Source organism: Anguilla anguilla, chromosome 18 (genome assembly GCF_013347855.1).
Source record: "Anguilla anguilla isolate fAngAng1 chromosome 18, fAngAng1.pri, whole genome shotgun sequence".
In the NCBI taxonomy this organism is placed as follows: Eukaryota; Metazoa; Chordata; class Actinopteri; order Anguilliformes; family Anguillidae; genus Anguilla; species Anguilla anguilla.
The window spans coordinates 17294484-17309668 of NC_049218.1; the positions used below are offsets into that span (position 1 = coordinate 17294484).

At 40.6% G+C, this 15185-nt stretch overlaps 1 protein-coding gene across 2 annotated transcripts in view; it reads left to right on the forward strand.

The window, feature by feature from the left end:
* LOC118218058 (pro-neuregulin-3, membrane-bound isoform) overlaps positions 1-15185 on the forward strand; it is a 353663-nt gene that overhangs the window by 302689 nt on the left and 35789 nt on the right. For both annotated transcript variants that reach the window (XM_035400435.1, XM_035400436.1), the window contains one exon: positions 3701-3774. In XM_035400435.1, coding sequence (XP_035256326.1) covers positions 3701-3774 — 74 coding nt within the window. The remainder of the gene's footprint in view (positions 1-3700; positions 3775-15185) is intronic.

Below are 15185 nucleotides of genomic sequence, written 5' to 3' on the forward strand. Positions count from 1 at the left end.
GCAGATCGAGAGAGGTGTTCTGGCTGTTCCAATGGCTAGCCACATGCAACAGCTGCTAGGATATTTCTGGCTATAAATATGGAACCATATTTATTTATTTATTTATTTATTTATTTGTCTATCTCTGTTGTCGTTGAATTCATGTTTAGGAGAACTTGGAGGCAATGGGATCCCCTAACTCCCTGGCAGGACCACCTTTTCATTATTCTTGCAATGAAAAGTGTATTGTTCCTCAGAAAATGTTTTTTTTTAAGGGATTTGCTTTCCCTATTGCTGTCAGGCCAGGTCTTAGACATCTTGATCAGGGGGGAAAATGAAGTGAGGGGCCAATTAATTCTACCCTGTGCGCCTCACGTGGTCAGGAGGTGCACCATCTGCAGGACTGTAGAGTCACTGCACATCTTCCTTGCATCACCAAATGCTGATACCTAAGTATTTTGTGTGGTTTTTCTAACCATATCTATGCTACATCTAAAACTGTTTCCCCAACCCATTTGCTTCCTAATAAGTCTGCATCCTCTAACTCCTCTTGCACCTACAGTACTCCATTCATCCATTCATTATCTATACAGGCAGGGTCACGGGGGTGCTGTGGCCTATCCCAGTGTGCATTGGGCTAGAGGCAGGAACACACAGGCAAGTGTGTGAGAGATAGAGAAGGATAATGTAGGAAAACATTTAATCAAAGGAGGTTAAATTTTAGGTAGGAGAGACTCCACAGCGGACCCCTGACTCACCCACTCCCCCACTCACTTGCTCATTCACTCACTCACTCATTCAGTCACTCACTCGCTCAGTGTGAAGGGATTACCATCAGCTCACAAAGCCTTTCCACCCACGGATTATTCAGCTCTACCTAATGAGATGTATGTTGTCTGCGTAGCACAGAGCTAAACTGCTAACCACCCAGTGCCCTTTTCATGGGATCCCCCTGAGCTCTAGATGTGTCATTGTCATGTAGCAAAGGAATTAGTGTACCCACACCAATCCATTTACCTCCAATCACAGTGACCACTTACCTGTGAATCAAAGTGACTCATGCATGTTTTTAATGTATTATTCTATTGTGTATTATGTTCCTTCGCCATTGCATGGTGTAATATTTTTAATAAGTGAATGACGCAGTTAGAGTAGACAGAGTGTGCGTGGACCCGTTTCTGACCTTGATTCAGGCGTCAGCAAGTGACTTGCTGGCAGGTACTAATTTTTTTGTCATCTTTATGTGTGTGTGAATGTGTTTGCGTCAGTCAGTGCTTGATAGAAAGGCTCCTAATAATACTACCAGCCTACATTACTTACCTGTTCTTTGATATGTTGAAACTACTTGTTCTACTCCTCCCCCTAGAAGACAACATGCACACACACACGCTCACACATCCACGCACGCACGCGTACACACACAGGCATGCAGTCATCTGTTCCTGCTTAGTAATGACTTTGGTGCTAATTAAAAACCAAGGAGCATTCAGAAGCTTCTGCCTCCATCTGAAATCTTAACATTTTCATTTACCCTTCAAGAGACTAATGAATATTCAGGTTCAAATTTCACAGTACAGGCACAGCGGTGGAACTAAAACCACTAGGAAAATGGCCTTCACCAGAGACCATGGGGACAAGTACAGGCTCCCCTCGAGAGATCAGTGGAATCTGCCACACTTGGCCTGTGCATTTGCATATTTGCATGCAGGCACATTAACACTCATGCACGCATGAACATATACCCAATAGGTACATATACCTACAAATGCAAATTTTTACACCTTTCACAATCATATTAACACACATCTATTCATGCAGGCAATGATACTCACTTGCATGTATGCAGGCAGACCCCCGTGCTTGCACCCATCCACGTTGCTGAATCAAAAGACTGTGGAGCTAAACTGCTTCAGGTTAACTGCAATTTTTAAAAAATGCATGTGCTTAAAAAACAGAGCGCTTGCCACAAGGGACCCGCTCCCCTTGCCCCTCCTTCCCCCCACCTCATGTGCCCTGCACATCCGTCCCCTACGCCAGTGCCACGCCCCTCCACAAACGGTCACGATCTGAGCACATACATGGACTCACAGGCAGGGGGGGCCACTGTGTGCTGCGAGAGGAGATAACTCCCGCTAAGACTGCATCCCAGTGCACATTAAGAACACGCGTGTGTATCTGAATGTTAACAAGGCGACTGCTGCAGCCCGGTCCAACGGCAACCAGGCAGCCATGTCGGCTCAAAGCTCGCTCGCTAGCTCACCCTAACTCGCCCCCACCGAGCTCTTCGCTAGACTTTGCCACTTGCATTTCCCTTTCATTCATACAGCGCAATTACACCCCCTTCCTTCCCCTTGCAATCGCAGGTCTCTGTTCTCAGTCGTTATGCCAATATGTGCCATGGGGGCTGTTATTTAAATAATCCAGCACATGGGGTACACGTTGTTCTGGTCTGTGGGAGTGCTAATTGACCGGAGAAACAGGAGAACTAAAAATATGTGTTCTGTAAAATTTTTCAGTTTGTCGCTTTGATCGGTGGAGTATGTGGTACCCTGAAAATTGGAATTTTAATATGGGAAGCTCCTCCCTCCTCCCCAATATCATCTTTTCCAAGTCTTGAGTTATGGAGGAAATATGAAGTATTTCACATGAAACCATTTTTTTGCTCTCACCTTTTGTGGTCTGAATTTCTTAAGCTCAGAAAGATCCACTCAAGCTCTCTGGCTGCTGGTGCCCTGGTTACAGGCACATTTGAAACATTTCAGGTCAAGCGAGGCTTTCACGACCCCATTTGGTGGTTTTTACCTCCATGACAGCAGGAGATGAGCTTGAGTGTGCAGTGCGTAGACGGGTGCCCTTCCTAATGATTAAAAATGGAGCACATACGGTGACCTCTCTACTGAAACAGGCACGGATTCTTGAGTCATGGTAATAAGGTCTGATGTTTCTAGCACGGGTCTCAGCCAAGCCTTTTAACAACGCGTGTGCCTGCGATGTTTCACATGCTGGATGCCTAAAGTTCACACGCATGCATCATGCTTCCAGGGCTCTGTACTGCCGGAGACAGACTCTTTTTTTTTTTTTTTTTTTTTTAACCAGCATTGTCTCTTTTTGATTTAACACTGCCAGACAGGAATTAGTGCTAAGAGCTTTGGAGCCAGAGATGGAGAGGAGAGTGGATTTCATCTGAATATTTCACGTGTGATGCTCTTGGATTCCAGATGCTTCGAGGGGCGTGGCCGAGAGAGAAGGCACCCCTGAGTTGGTGCTTCTCATTGGGTATTCAGTGCACAGAGCTGCACCAATCTCTGGAGCCATCGCCTGCCCTCCCACTCTCCCTCACACATCTCCCCGTTTAATTACCCATCGACACCCTTTCTTCTGCTTTCAAATAACGCTTCTGTCCAAGATGGAGAATTATTTCTCTCCCCTTCCCCTGCTTTTATGTGTGTCATTTTCTTTTTTAACTGGTGAGGCAGCAGAAGACAGTAAATGATCATGGCAGTGCTGTGGCCAGCTATGTGGAAACTGTCCTCTTTGGGGCAAGGGGGGGCGGGGGGGCGTCTGTGTGTGTGTGTGTGTGGGGAAAGGGGGGGGGGGGGGTGTTTGGGGATGACATCATAGGCTCCTACCCTCCACTGGTCCTAACTCCCCGCCTGCATCACGACTGGCCCCGGTTGGTTTCCCTCGCCCGTTTTTTGACGTCTCTGTTTCTCTCTTATAGGTGCAAGGAGGGGTACCAGGGGGTGAGATGTGACCAGTTTCTTCCCAAGACAGACTCCATCCTCTCTGACCCAAGTAAGTGTGTCCATTTCTTCTGCTTACAGCCAGACATCATTGTGTGAGGATTTCTTTTCAAGGATTCTGAGTGGTCGGATGCATCTATAAATTAAAAATTAGGGTTATAATTCATTAAAAAAAAAAACATTAATTAAAAAGTTGCTTTTTCAGTGACCTACTTTAAGAAAATGCTAATAGAAATGTGGGCAATGAAATGACCTAGTGGTTATGAAAAGTTTCTTTTAACCTGAGTCATGAATGTACATCTGTATCACAAGTTTGGATCCCAGGTGGGAAAGTCAAACTCACAGATGAGCGAGTTCATATTTCTGGAAGCAGCTGTGTTGTAAATAACAGAATCCCCCATGCCTAGTGGTGGCAATGCGTACGTGTGTGTGTGTGTGTGTGTGTGTGTGTTGGTCTGTCTGTCTGTCTATCTGTCTGCCTCTGTGTTCCTTGTTGATCTAGCTTCTTGCTCATTCCTTTCTATTGACTGTCAGTGAGTTTGTGAGTCACAGCACTGTTGGCATGAACAGCAGTGTACACACACACACACGCACACACACACTCATGCACTCATATGCACTCACACACACACACATATTAGCACCAAAAAATTGTACAGAGGCCCACTCTGAGGAAGGCTGAGGAAGAAAGTGAAAAGGATTACATGCACAACAGGCTTGGGATTATTGTGAACCCACTAAGATTAATGCTAATTCCAAATGCTTTTCAGTGAACTTCAGTCTCTGTTATTGGATACATTTGAAAATTCACCACACTTTTAAGATGAAAACATTTTCTGTTGTTTTATATTTACCATTTTTCTGATGAAATGAAACTGTTCTGAATTTGTTACAAAGACAGTGGTTTATATTTATCATATTTCATAGCAGCATTACCACATATACATCCATTTGTAACGATGTTGAGTGCTAAAGAAACAGTAGATTAGTGTTTCTAATAGCTATCTAGGATGCAATCAGAGAAATTATCAGCCAGCTGTCTTACTATGAGAGCTGATAAAGGCTGCTATCCATGATATGAGTGTTGATATTGCCTGCTGTATATTTGCTAGTCAAATGCAAGCATCCATAAGAACATAGCAATCAATGCAAACAGACAAAGCTGTGTTGACAACAGAGTTATGGATATCCAGGTTAGTTATACTGTAGCAGGTAATTTTGCACTAAGGTGAATTTTGCCGGTCGTGTATTGGTCATAAGCCTCCAGTTGAATGTATCCTGATATCTCATCTTTGATGTGTTTGATAGCAGAGAGATAACATCTCTGCTATCCATATTGATTGTTTGCCTATACCTCAGTCACTATGCATTATGTAAACAAAATGCCGGTGAGTTGTTACTTCCAGGTTTTGCATTGATAAAAATGGTTGCAATCCTTATCATAATCAGAAAGGCAATCACAGTAATTATCTTTGTCATAATCATAATCACAGTCATGACCTTAATTAGCCATTTCTGCCATCAGTGTACTAATTGTATTCATGATCTTAATCATAATCACACTGTACACAGTCTTATTCATATTTATGATCACAATCTTAATAACTTTTTAACCTTTAAGGTGAGATTGATGACTATTTCTGAAGACAATGGCTGTTTAATATATAATGGATCATATAATTCACAAAGTTTTTTTTAAAAATGTGTTATTTAGCTGCAGAAAAAGTATTTTTGTGTTTTTTTTCCCCCCACATTGTGAAAGTAAAAGAAGTTCTCCGGTCGGATCAGCAGGGGTGCCTGGGTTTTTCGACGGATAGTTGCAAGTGTAACTTGTAACCCTCTGTCACTGTCTGCCTTGTCTGGATTTACATTCTTCTGCCTTAGATTTCTGCAGTCACCTCGTACAGACAGTAGGAACGGCTGATAAACCACTGAGCTGCAGTCTGCCCGTTGGATGACATAGCTTTCACATTGGCAGCAACATGGACAGTTCAGTTTTAGAAAGAAGTAAAGCATATTCACTTTTCTTATCTGGGGCCATTTTGTGAAAAACTAAAATTTGCAACAGAAAGATTAATTGATCTATGAGCGGTTTGCGGCTTTGGACGAGGGCCCAAACTTTCCACTTGTATGATATTTGGCTTTTTTTCCTCACATGGAGATTCGGGCATGTTTGCCTTCAGTGCTTTTTCTCATTTGAATGTATGTCCCTGAACATCATTGAAACAGAACACTGGCCTTCTGCATTCAGGCTGCAGTCATTGCCTGCCTGTTTAACAACCCATGCTGTCCATCAGCTGTGCGAGCCTTCCATGGCCTCCTTGTGATATTGGCCTAGATATTACTACACGCACTCCTGCCCTGGCTGTCTCCGAACTCTTGTCATCACTGGAGTGTCACGCCCACATCTGTTCTTTGAACAGAGGGGGGTCTGAACCATTATGCTGTAAGAAAGCACATGATTGTCTTCCCTTTTGAGAAGGCCACCCCTTAATCTGTTTGGCAGCTGTCTTTGATATGATTAAATGTATGCATCGCAGATGGTTTGTGCGCATCGGGCTGTCTTACATAATGGAATTACCGCGTGTGTCTGTTCACAGACCGTTAATGGTACAAGTGCAGGTGTTCCTTCATATTACTACACCCACACACACACACACATACTAAGGTGAATATGTCAACTCAATAGGTCTAACTAACCTTTATTTCTAAAGATATTCATCATTTATATCATGTGTCCAGCTGGCAGTAATTACGATTGCATTGTTTAGATATCATGGGCCTGGAGTGCTAAGTCTCACGTAGTTAAACCATATGTGGACACCATTGGTTTGCTGTGTGACCCATCTCACACTTTTACATTGGGAAACCAGATGCATTAGGCTACCCTGTCCACCTGCCCTCCACCCCCACATTCTTATAAAGGTGAACCAGGTGCTTTATGCTACCCATCCCCACATTCTTATAAAGGTGAACTAGGCACTTTAGGCTACCCACCCAACATTCTTATAAAAGTGAACCAGGTGCTTTGGGCTACCCAACTAACAAAAGGTATGATCACCCCTTAATCTGGTTTCTTTAACATTGGGCTGCCTAAAAAGGGAGATATGGGTGTACCACTGCTGCTGCAGTCAGTGTGGAGATGGTACAGTCATCTGGTCAATCTTTTGAATCCAAAAGCAGGTCCCTTAACAGAGTTTAGTAAGCAGTTTAAGATGAAAGAGATGAGTGTTGGCAGCGACTTTAAGCAGAGTTTAGAGCAGCGTGTCTCTCTCCTGCTGTGGAAGTGAGAAGAGGCATGTACGCTCCCCCTTCCACCATCCCCATCCTGTCACAGACTGATGTACGCTACAAGGCATAAAATGTGTGGAAGTTAAACTCAAGAGATATTTTCATGCCAAAGCAGGAAAAATATTTTAATTGAAATTTGCTATAGGCTCTTTTGCAAGATCAGAAAGCTTGGTACAGTACATGTACAGCACTTCTGTATGTGTATATATATATATATATATATATTAGCGGTGCACTGATCATGAACTTTTATGGTCGATTCTGGTTGCCGATTTTTAGAAGCCGAATCAGCCGATTCCGGTAGCCAATTTTTGGACGGAATAACATCTGGTGCAGTTGCTGTGGAAGAGTCGATTTCTATAGTAAGCTCCACAGAAGGTACAAGCAGGGTCAACGTGTTTTACCTTTAATGTGGATTACCTTTAAAAGATTATAAATATTTTAGACAAATAACTTTCAATATTCACATCAATTTTCACTTCCCAGTAACAGGATTAGATTAACTGAGGTGCGTTCAAGTTCAGCGAACAAGGCGAACGTTTGCAAACTATTTCAGACTTTTATCTGTTAGCTTTGTGTTCGCCATGAACATTTGCAAACATAAGCAAATGGTCTGAAAAGGTAGTTTGTGGCGAACAAAAATGGACGCTGAACTGAGGGAATGTTCCCAGATGGGTATTTCAATTGAAGTGAGTTAAGTGTGATCAGTTTTTTAAATAATGTTGTTGCTAACGCTAGCCAATATTATTATTGTACGCTAGCTAGGTATTGTTTTTTTTATTATCGGTGATCAAAGAAGCGGCTGTGAGTACAAATGCTCTCTTCGCCATGTCTGTTTATGTTTAATGCAAACAATTTGGAATGTTCGTAAAAAGCCGTTCAAATTGAACTGTTCAAAGAAAACATGTTCGCCACGAACATTCACCTGTGCGTTCAAGTTCTGCATTTGATGGTGGCTTGGAGTCTGCTACCCATAGATATCAACAGATGCTGGGTATCTTCCCTGGTGATGTTCTGCCAGGCCTATACTGCAGCCATCTCCTGTTTGTTTTAGGGGACTTCAGGCTTCAGCAAGTGAAACTCATATTACTATAACAAGCAGACCTATCTTAACCTTATTTTATTTCCCCATCCACTCCACAGTGTAATCCACTGGCCTTCCAAAAACCACCCTGGGGTATTGTGTGTAACCCTGTGTATCCTTGTTGTAGAACATTCAGAATTACCCTGCAAAAATATGACTGACTAGCAGGAACGGTTCTCTGGCAGGGGCATTTAAAATCAGTACATTACAAAGCAAAGCCTCTGTAACTCTATTATGATTAGAAGGTGTCATAGAGGCACACAGAGCCCTCACAGTCACACAGAATCCTCACAGGATCCAAATAGAGGGTCACAGAGTCCTCACAAGTCACACTGAGGAACAAACACCTGGTGTATATCATCTGTGTTTCATAAATTTAGGTATTTAATGTTACTGAGTGCTCCAATGACATGGTTTCATTCACACAATTTATATATATATATATATATATATATATATATATGCGCGCTATACTGCTTTGTGTGTGCATGCACATATATTCATATTTACAGTGCGTGTCACTTTGCACGTTAATGAACATCACATAGCTTCCCTAGTAATTCCACGGCTGAACGGTTTTACAACGGAGCAAGGCAAATGGATCGCATATGCTTCTGATACCTCATCATTTCCTCCTCTCTCCCATGTTAGCCAGTAATCTAATCTACTTCTCTATGAGTTTAACTTGTGAAATGTTGACATAAAATATTCATATCCAAGCTGGTTAGTTTGCTGTCCTGCTCTCTGCAGTGACAGTGACAGATGCACAATGGCTTTTCAGTGGCTTTTCCTGGATTGAAACCACTTAAACCAGTTCATATTCCATGTGTGTGCATACGTCTGTGTGTCTGCACATGCAAGTGCATAGATGTGTGTTTTTGTGTCTGTCTGTGTGTGTGCATGCACGCATGTGTTTTTTGTATATGCGTATGCATGCACATGTCTGTGTGTGTGTGTGTGTGTGTGTGTAAGAGAGAGAGAGAGAGAGAGAGAGAGAGAGAAAAGGTGTGTGTCTGTGTATATCTGTGTGTGTGCATGTGTGAGTGCTGTGTAAAGGAGTATTGATTTCTTCCATTCATCTGCCATTAGCCTTTGTGATTCTCCTTGTTCACGCTTGTAAAATATTTATACAAGCATGTTGTAATGGCTTGGATGGGCCATTTAGAATGAGATATGGATCTCGTCACTTACCATGTAATGAGGGATATGTTAGATACATGCAGATTTTTCTGCGGGTATTGTTACCGCTGGCTCAGAACCGCACCTCCCCCGCAACGGATCATTAAAACCATGGATGTGCACGGGCAGACGCCAAGTCTGCCAGCCTCTGCACCAGCCAAGAAGTCAAATAAAACATATCTGTTCCCACCTTATTTTCTTTCCTCTGGGGCCAAGGCAGTTCTGGTTTTATATCTTTAAATCATCTGCAAACATAGAAGAGCTAGAGACTGTTTGACTTGCTTTACACTTCACACTGCATATCTCATTGTTTTATTGGAGCTGAGATAACCCATTAAATGACCTTCACTTTTCTGTTTGTTTGCTTTTCAAGACTATTTTACGCCTGTTTCAGAACTCCCTGATATAACTCAACATATATTTCTGTATCATATCAGATTGATAGAATATTTAGTGGGACCAGTTCTTTTTAAGCTCTACAGTATGTAAAATCTTTCATAATGTAGATAATATAAATACTGATGAATACCATTTATATGCAGATATCTTGTTTACGCTAGTGCCCCTAATATTGGTTTCAACGTCAATAATTGGTTTTTAATTAGGCCTAAGTAAAGAAAATGACATTCTCCTAACACTGAAAAAACTGGGAACAATTGGAAATTAAAAGCTTTGAAGGCAAATAATTGAACAGGTTACAGCTTACAAATTGTGGCTTGAATTTAGCAGGATGAAAACCTAGGAAAAACAAGTTAGGATTTGTCTTTTGAAATAGGCAGTGTTTTTTGCTTCCTGCAAGAAAAGTGTTCAAGCTACATTATTTTGTTTTGGACAATGGGGATATTATTTATGTGTAGGCATTACCATCTGCACTTATAACCTTAGATACTGTTTACCATGGAGCATTAAGGTGCATTATAATTGAAGGTCACCTTACCCATCATTACAAGTTATTCTCTGTGGTAAATTGGACCTCATTACAATCCTGAAGATGAAAGCATTGGTTTATATTTGTTTACAAATCCATCAGTCTCTCAGTTTCGTTTTAGTCAAAGTTATTCAACATTGCACCCTTTATTCGCATTCTTTTATTTCATTTACACCAGTGTGGACTAGAACTGAGGAAAACTGGGTGGGGGGAGCGTATAATCACTATAGACTTTGGTTATGGGATGATTTACAGAAAACTTCAACTTAATGAATTGGTTTCTCCCAGTGAATTCAAAAACCTGTCAACTGTTCCTATGTTGTATTTTATGTATTACATTTTTACCTCGCCTTTACTATATATTGTGTTGTTGTGTAAACCGCACTGTTGCTCATCTAACCAGTTTGCTCTCACAAGAGAGATTTTAATCTCAGTGAGAGTAACCTAGTTAAATTAAAATGAAATATGCAATCCAAATTTACTGTCAGATTTAGCTCTGTACTGAAGTGAAGTGAAAATTCTGAAAAGAAGCTCTTCCGTAAAATAACTTCACTATAAAACAAGACATTTTAAAAATGCGTTTTATAATTGTGTTCAATGGAGGAACACATCCAAGCACTGAAAGAGAAACGGAGAACCGTTCGCATTGAGTGCTTTGCATAAATCCCTTCATTACTGTGGGAAGTGATAAGCTGTCAAAAAATAAATACAAATAGCGCTGGCATGCTAGTTCTATTTATTCCTACAGAGGCAGTTGCTAAGACTAAGTCTTGCTATTGCTTCTTTGTGCAAAAAAGGCATTCTTTTTAATGGTCCATCTTCATTCTGTAAGCGTTATGTACACAGCAGGCCTCTGTTTTGAAGGGTGTTCAGTGCTGTATCTGCACCCCCCCCCCTTACCCCATGCTGATAAATAAAAACATATTCATATGCCCACTTCCCTACACTTATCACTTTGTGACTTTTGCACTTTTACAAATTTGTGCTTTTACAAAGCTGTAGTTTTCTTCTGTACAGTACAGGACGAGTGAAAGGAATCTGGCATAACCAGCTCACGTTCTCCGGAGGTGAAACCCACCATTTTCTGAGACCAAGTGGAAAATGGATTTTCTGAGAGTGTTTGTGCAGCAGTCAAGAAAACCTTGCTCAAACAACCTTACCACTGAGTTGGCAGCAATTTGGGCAAAGTGGTTGGAAGGCCACCGTGCCACAGCTTAACTGAAGGTGCCAATAATTGAAGTGTAGTGAACCTATCACTGGCAGTCCTGGTCAATCATGGAAGTACAACTAACTTATCATACTGTAGGCCCTGCTGTTTGTGATGTCTCAGACTCACAGACTTCTCTGTTAAAGATTCTCCTGTGTTATAAACCCTCAAAGTCTGGCTTTGGACTGGGATATCACTGTAGTCTGGATTTTGGGCTTTGTCGCAGGAAGGAAAAACAAGTTTATCTGACTCCATTCATTTTCAAAACTGTGACCATAATGTTTAATAATTGTTTTCAGTAGGAGCGGGGAAAGGTGCGATTGAACATGAGATGCCCAGTGATGTTTTGGTACTGGGCAGTATGCCTGAATCTCATGCCTGGCACCAGCACCTCACTCTGGCTTTGTCTCAGAGGTCTGGGGACTTGTTTTTAGCTTATGAGAAACTGTCTTCAGACTTGTTATCTGGGTTGGTACTCAGAGGTCTTGAGACTTAAGGGCTATTGCTAGAACCTTAGAGGTACTGCAATTTAGAATCTGCTGCTCTAAACTCAGATGTCCTTATACTTCTGTTACCTAACACAGTACTCAGAGGTGTTTGAGACTTAAAATCTGTTGTTAGAAACTCAGAGGTCTCTTGAGATGTGTTACCTAACTTAGTACTCTGTATGGAACTGACTGTGGTACCAGTACAGCTGTGAAGCATATTTTCCCAGAATGTTTCTTTGGTCTTCCCTTAAATACAATCCTAAACAAGCCTTCCACGCTCCACAATTCCTTCAGTTTGCCCAAATAAGGTCTGGCCAGGAATGGCTGTAACACCCCTCCCCACCACCAAAAGAACTTGCTCTCCTCCAGGAAGAGAGAAACTGCATAGTATACTCCCCCCTAATCTAGTGTTAGTAATAAGATGCTCATGATTGTATCTATCATTTATTTAGATACCTTTCTATGGAGGTCCAAGGTGGTGGCCCCTCTGTAATCAAGACACCTATGTCAGGCTCACTATACCTTGTTTTATGTGTTGGCACCTCAGTCAACTTTATTTCTGTACTGGTCTCTACCTAGCATGGTCTCTCTGTGCACTTCATGGTTGAATTTGTGATGCAGTCAGCAACAATATACTTTGGCTAAAATTGTTAATTATTTGTATTTTTTGATATATAGAAAGATTATTTTCTTAGTTTTTTTGGATTGTTTAGATTAATCTAAATATCCATTTAGGGAAACAGACGCTAATAAAAATGTGTATTTTTACACCTTAAACCCAGATTGTGTCTTTGAGTAAACAATTAAGTCATTATTACTTATTATTTTATGTTTTAGAGGAAATCCTTCCCATTACTAAATCATATTAAATGGTTTCGCAATAATCAGGTGAAATAATCAATGCAGTAATTATGTTGGGCATAGAGTACTCAATGTAATACGTTTCTGCAGGGCTTCAAAATTTTGCCAACACTTAGTACTGGCTTCTGATTGGTGCGTGAGAAGTTACCACTAACTCAACAGACAGAGGTTAGTCAGTGGCATACAATAAGCTTAAAATAATCAAAATAGTGATTAAACTGAACTAAATGTATTACTAGGAATTTCACTTGTTTTTATCTGCAGTATTACTTTATTTTGAACAGTACTGTTGGTGCTGTATACAGCATGTTGTTGTAGATTTACGAAAGGTTTTGTGTGATTTTTTTTTATGGCTGATGAAATATTTCAGCCATCATCATTTACTGTAATCCAAAATACAATAATGGTCCATAACGTAAAAATGGGTCAATCAGCATGCACTAACATTAACCGATTTTTAAAATATATTTATGTTTTCGTTTTTGAAAAGAAGATTGTAGCATTGCGGTCCACCCGATTGGCAGCCTAACTGCTTCGCGAATGGCAAATTCATCTTTAGTGTAGCGGTTAGTGCAGCTGCCTCTCCCCCAGGAGACCTGGGTTTGAGCCTCACCAGGTTGTTACATTGCTGTCAGGAGTGCAGGCCTGGCTTCAATTAGTTTGGTGGTGTGGCAGCTTGACGATCAGAAATAATTTAGGTGAACTAATGATTTTGAGCAGTGTTTACTAATGTTTATTGTATTGAACTTAAAATGTCTACTGTATTCACTTTAGACTCTAAGTACATACTACTTAACCACTTTTGTTTCACCGAATGTAAAAGCTTATATGGTTTCAGGCGATGGGTTCCACACAATTTTCTAGTAAAGTCAACTAATCTGGGATTACAGTGTGCATTATTTTTGTATGTTGTACATTCAGTCTCTATGCTTTGATATGTACTGTTCAGTGCAGTTCATTGTCATTGTGGGGGCATCAAACCATAAAGAAGTTGCATGGGCCTTCAACCTGAGTTACAGTACAGCAATATATAGTAATTTAATGCTTACTGATGTAATATCAGTTACTAAAATATATTTTCATTCACATTACATCCATTGAGAGATATTTGATGGTACTTGATGTTTTTCCCAAAAACAACATGAATTAAGTGAACATAAATTTATAATTTGTTAAATAGGTTCAGCAAAATATGCTGTATCAGTTACCTTAGCATCAACCAACCTGTAATATCAGTTACCAGGAATTTCTTGCATATTACTGAAACTTTGATGAAACTCTGATTTTAATCATCTGGTTTTGAAGATCCCAATATTTTTCTCAAGAAGGCAGTACAATCAATTCCTAGCGGTCATTTTCATTGTGTGTTTTTACTGTATGCATGACTCATACAAAATATGCATTCTCTGTTTAGGAAGTCAGGGATTGTCATTCTGATAGAATGCAAAATCAGTGTGCAAGACAGTTTCAGTGTTGGTAAGTGAAGAAGGAAAGGTATGTTTTATGCATTTTATGCAAATTATGTTTAATAAACAAATTCAGAGATGCATTTTTTTTTGAGAATTCAGCAAACTTTGAGTGTATAAATACATTTTGTTTCTCGTCTGTACCTGTATTTCTCATTACACATTAGCACAAGCAAACTGCTGCAGAGCTTGTAGAATGTACGCACTGCAACATGTATGAATAGTTCCTGTTAACTGGGTATTTAATATATGCAGGTAAAAAAAAAAGATTTCTGTTTTTTTAGGGCTTAGTAAAACAGATCAAACATGTTGTGTTTATTTTTGTCTAATTACGTCCATCTGTTCGTTTGTCTGGTCATCTGTGACATATCTGGAGAAGTAATGGCCAAATGACCATGAAATTTTCTGTACGCATTCATTCCACACACACACTTGTTCCCAAGAGGAAGAAACCTATTGATTTTGGAGACCTGATGTTTTATAATGAAACTCAATCATAGTATCACATAAAAAAATAATCTTCCTGATTTTACAGGGACCTGATGTATCCGAGTATAACAATGTACCCAGGTGTTTTGTGTCATTTTTGTGTAACATCGGTTATGCTCAAGATCTTGCCCATTGCTTGAGAAAAGGACCAGTCAGTGTGAATATCCCATTAGTCCTCACTTCCTTACATGTAGCTTTTATAACCACCAGGGGATATTGCTGTATCAGGCTCTATTTTGTATCTGTATTGGACTTTGCTAATGTCCTGCATTTGTAACATCATCAGTTACCGTGGAATTGCCCCAGTGCGATTTCAGAAGCAAGAGAGGAACTATCGATTTGGTGTTTCTGGCTCGAGAGTTCCAAGGGAAGTGTTTAGAGCAGAACATTGGCCTGTACGTTGTGTTCATTGACATCTTCCATCAACTAAAGAGTTTGACATGGTGCTACATGAAGCCCTGTGGAAGATC